The sequence below is a fragment of the Etheostoma spectabile genome, chromosome 10, assembly GCF_008692095.1.
Source record: "Etheostoma spectabile isolate EspeVRDwgs_2016 chromosome 10, UIUC_Espe_1.0, whole genome shotgun sequence".
Lineage (NCBI taxonomy): Eukaryota > Metazoa > Chordata > Actinopteri > Perciformes > Percidae > Etheostoma > Etheostoma spectabile.
The window spans coordinates 2654223-2658791 of NC_045742.1; the positions used below are offsets into that span (position 1 = coordinate 2654223).

At 47.8% G+C, this 4569-nt stretch overlaps 1 protein-coding gene across 1 annotated transcript in view; it reads right to left on the reverse strand.

The window, feature by feature from the left end:
- LOC116696428 (protocadherin-1) overlaps nucleotides 1-4569 on the reverse strand; it is a 22491-nt gene that overhangs the window by 7369 nt on the left and 10553 nt on the right. Inside the window, exon 2 of the mRNA XM_032527433.1 lies at nucleotides 3048-3879. Coding sequence (XP_032383324.1) covers nucleotides 3048-3879 — 832 coding nt within the window. The remainder of the gene's footprint in view (nucleotides 1-3047; nucleotides 3880-4569) is intronic.

The following is a 4569-nucleotide window of genomic DNA, read 5'->3' on the forward strand; positions in this document are numbered from 1 at the left end:
GCCCGCGCCCATTGATTTCCTTTTCCTCAAACTGTGGCTTTAAGCAGCAGACGTCGGCAGACTGCGGTGAATTATTGACAGCTCGGGAGGAGTGTGTATTGAGGAAGTTGAGCCGCTGCGATGAGGCCGGCGCTGAGCTGGCTGCGCTCCAAATATAAACCGCCGTTTATCTCCCGGTTAACAATTAACCAGCGACATCGACTAGTTTCCTACAGCAAACGGGCCGGAGTCTCTGCGTGTTTTAACACCGTAAACCGAACAAATTAAGCCATGACCTATACACATCCAGAGTCAGGAAACGGGCAGGAACCATCCCTGCAGACCCATCTCACCCCGGAGACCACCTGGTCCACCTTCTCCCCTCCTGTAGGCGCTACAGAGCCCGGTACGCCAACACCAACACCAACAGACTCAGGATCAGTTTCTACCCACAAGCCATCTCTCTGATGAACAGCTGACTTCTGACCCACAGTGTCAGGTTCAGTTCGGTCCAAACCCAGTAACACGGTCTTTAACCAGCACCTGTTCACGGTTCCACTATTATTCCACTTATAGTATTTATTTTCATTCTCATTTCTCCATTTTTATTATTGTGTATTTACTCATCATTCCATTTCTATTCACAACTGTCCATGTGTCATACTTGTTCTGTAATATAAAAAAATGATACTATTAGCCAGTGTCCTTTGCACTAGCGTCCAAATTAAATGATTCTATTGAAATCTTCCTTGCACTCATGCCTCTATATTGTTTCTGATTAGAGTATGTATATATTGTGTATATATTAGTGTGTATGTTTTTGTTCTGGTTGTTTTGTATGTGTGAGCACATTGTCAGCAACGATGCTCCAAAGAAAAACTCCTCGTATGTGTCCTTGTATCTGGCAAATAAAGCTGATTCTGATTCTGATCAGTTTCTACAAGGAAGGCTGCTAAGATTCAGTTTTATTTTTGAGGAAATCATCTTGCCGATGCCGGCAAGATGATCACGGTTCATACATCCTGTCTGGTTTATTGTTCACTAAAATACATTATAATGACGTGGTAGTTCAGTGATTTTGGGGCTGCCTCCTTTTACGCTGATTAATCAGCTGGGTGTCAAGGAATATATTTAATGTCTTTTATCGTTTTGTTGTTGGAGAAAATGACAATGTCCATTTGCTCAAATGTTCTTTAGTCCAAAATATGCTTTAGATTTGGAGAGATCTTTCATCTGAAAAGGGGGGCAAAAAAACTATGACACATCATCTAAATCAAAATATGTGTGTGCATGAGTGTGTGTGTGCGTGTGTGTGTGTGTGTGTGCGTGTGAGTCTGTGTGTGTGTGTGTGAGTCTGTGTGTGTGTGTGTGTGTATTATAAGTCAATAAAAGGGCCCAAAAACCCAATTTCTCCATCTGCCTCTGATATATAGGCTCCTGTATGAAAACTAAAATCTGCCAAAATTAGATCACCTGCGGATGCTACATTACAGATTTCTATGTTTTATTTAAATATTCCACTACTGGTTTGAAGTAGGCGGGGCTTAGAGCAATCAGGTGCAAGAACAACGGTTGTTTGATTGATTGAGTCACATTCACACAGCAGATCATCTGAGTGTTTAACTCTAAACAAATAGATATATATCAGAAATATTTCATAGGAATAAAAGGTTTTAGCCCCGAGGTCCAGTTGCGAGTTAATTTAAAGGGGCTAGTAATTTTGATTGGTGGTTATTTGAACACAGCTTGTATAAATACAGGTCCGCTTAATAATGTCTTCTCACTCTTTTAATCGCAACCTATGGTCTCCTATAGCGGCTGACTCACATCCACGACTCCTTCTGCTTAGGGTGACCATGGGATGCGGTTGAAAGCTCTGGAGAAAGCTAGATACTAAATACTTAAACATGTATGACTTAAATGAGCAAAAATCTAAGTTTAAAGTTCCAGAAAAAGCAAGTAAGTGGAGCTTGAGTTAAGATTTCTTTTGTCAAGCTGTCAGGCTCATTAATATTTAGCGTTATGAATATTCAGACATTATTAACTGGGCTGTAAGAAGAGCTGATGGTGTTCATTGTGACTTTCACTGTAATGAAGTGACACCTCGTAGGGAGGAAATCCACATCTGAAAAGAAAATGGGGTAAAATATGTAAATGCAGCTGTGTGCTTCTTTCAAAGAGCAGCGATATACATGTCTGTGCCGCCATTGGACGATTTAAGCAGGTCAGGGTCTCCAGTCGGCGCTTGTCCCGCTGCTTTTTTAAAGCATCGCTCCCCCGAACCGCACGTTAAGTGAAATGAATTCTTCGGCTCTCTGAAATGCAACGAGCCACATCCAGAGCAATAATACCAATAAGCCCCGTGGATAATCTCATGACTGACTCAGATTAAGTCATGCACGGCTGGCTGGAGGGCTGGCTGGTCGCGCTGCAGTCAGGCGGGCGGGGAGAGGAAGTGAGGAAGAGGAGGTAATGTTTACGGCGAGGTGGTGGGGTTTGTTCACAGACCTGAACCGAGGCTTCCTGGTCTGATCGCTGACGTTGGAAACCGTGTGACGCCGGCCCCGGTCGAGGGGCTCAAAGGTGATGTTGAATCAGTGGTTAATGTGTGACTACAGGCGGTGATCCCACGCCCTGCTTCACCTCCGACGCACCATCTGTCTGTACGGATAATTGAGCAGCACACTATGTGCAGTCTTGGCTTGTGTTGCCCTGCGGCGCGCGGCGTTATCGCCAACGGGGCCAAAAGGTTCCACCGTAATGTTTGGTGGACAAGACAAGCTCTGGAGGAGCAACAGCAGCAGCAGCAGCAGCAGCACTCAGGCATTAACAGGGACAGACTCATCCTGAATTTAAGGTTCGGGAAATGTAAGGGGAAACTCAGGAGTCAGTTGATGAATTTAAGTTTAGGGAAATATAAGGGGAAACTCAGGACTTGTTTTTTTGCTGTTATTGAAGAAAATGCTGCTGCTGTAATAAGGAATTTTCCCCGTTGTGGGATGAATAAAGTTTAATCTAATCTAATCTAATCTAATCTAATCTAAATTCCCATGTTAACAGGCACTGACCTGCAGTATGGAGTGTCCCTGCGGGCTGTTCTCCGGCAGGTCGGCCTCGTAGTGGCTCCTCTCAAACTTGGGCGCGTTGTCGTTCTGGTCGGTGACGGTGACCCGCAGCAGGGCGCTGCTCGCCCGCGCCGGCCTCCCGCCGTCCACCACCCGGATGTTCAGGTCGTACGAGTCCTTCCGCTCGCGGTCCAGGTTGCCCATGACCACCAGCTGGGGCAGCTTCTCGTCCGAGTCCACGGCGACCTGCAGCGTGAAGAGCTGGTCGGCGTCCGGCCCCGTGGTCAGCGAGTACTCGGCCACGCCGTTGGTGCCGGAGTCCCGGTCCGTGGCCATGGGGATGGAGAAGAGGACGCCGATGTGCGTGTTCTCGGGGATGGACAGCGTGAGGATGGGCGAGGAGAACTGCGGCGTGTTGTCGTTGATGTCCAGCACCTCGATGCGGCCCTCGATCAGCCGCGGCCCGGTGCTGATCCCTTTCACCATGTCGGTGATCGACACCTCGAACTCCAGGAAGCACTTGTCGCCGTCAAACAGGTTGCGGCAGTCCTTCAGCGTCTCGCGGTCGATGGGGATGTCGGTGGTGTAGATGTCGCCCGTCTTGCCGTCCACCCGCAGGTACGGCGAGCCCACCTCCAGCTTGTAGAGGTGTCCGGTGTCGGGCAGGCCCTGGTCCGCCGCCAGGCTGCCGATCAGCGTGTTGGGCGGCTGCTCCTCGGGGACCCGGTACAGGATGTCGGTGGGCGCGGCGCCGCAGGAGACCAGCAGGGCGACCGCCAGGAGCAGCAGGACCTCCCGCCTCAGGGTCGCCATGTCTCCACCCGACATCGCCGCTCTGGAAGAGACAGAGACAACAGATTATTCACAAGGTCAAACGTGGTATTATTAAGTTTTAAGTCTCGGTGGTGAAGAAAGCAAACGGCCAGAGCCAGTGTCGATGATGGCTGCCATTAGGCCTGCACGATTATTCGTTATAAAATCACAATCACAAAATTTTACCGGCAGATAAACACAGACCTCCGGGTACTGGAGACATTCATCTGCACGTACGGCAGAACAGAAATTCGGCAAACTTCCCCTTAAGTTAGCAGCTAACATTAGCGGTAGCTAGCTAGCTAAGATTAAATCTTTCAAAACAAATCTAGTTGTAGTCTTGCAATGTGTGACCCTGAAAGATCTCATAACTCTCTATAACAGGGCTGTAGTCAAGACCACCTTAGTCGAGTCCAAGAAAAGTCCAAGACCAGGACTAGTCGAGTCCAAGTCAAGACCAAGTCCAAAGAGGCTTGAGTCCATGACCAAGTCAAGACCAAGTCCAAAAAGGTTTAAGTCCAAGTCAAGATCAAGTCCAAAGAGGTTTGAGTCAGAGTTAAGTCGAGTCCAAGACAAGTCCAAGACCAGGACTAGTTGAGTCCAAGACATGACCGAGTCCAGGACAGAAAAAAAGGTCTTATGCATGACAGTATCAAAACAATCATTTTGGGGTTTCACTTTCCCTCCAATATTATTATCAACATAATAAAGA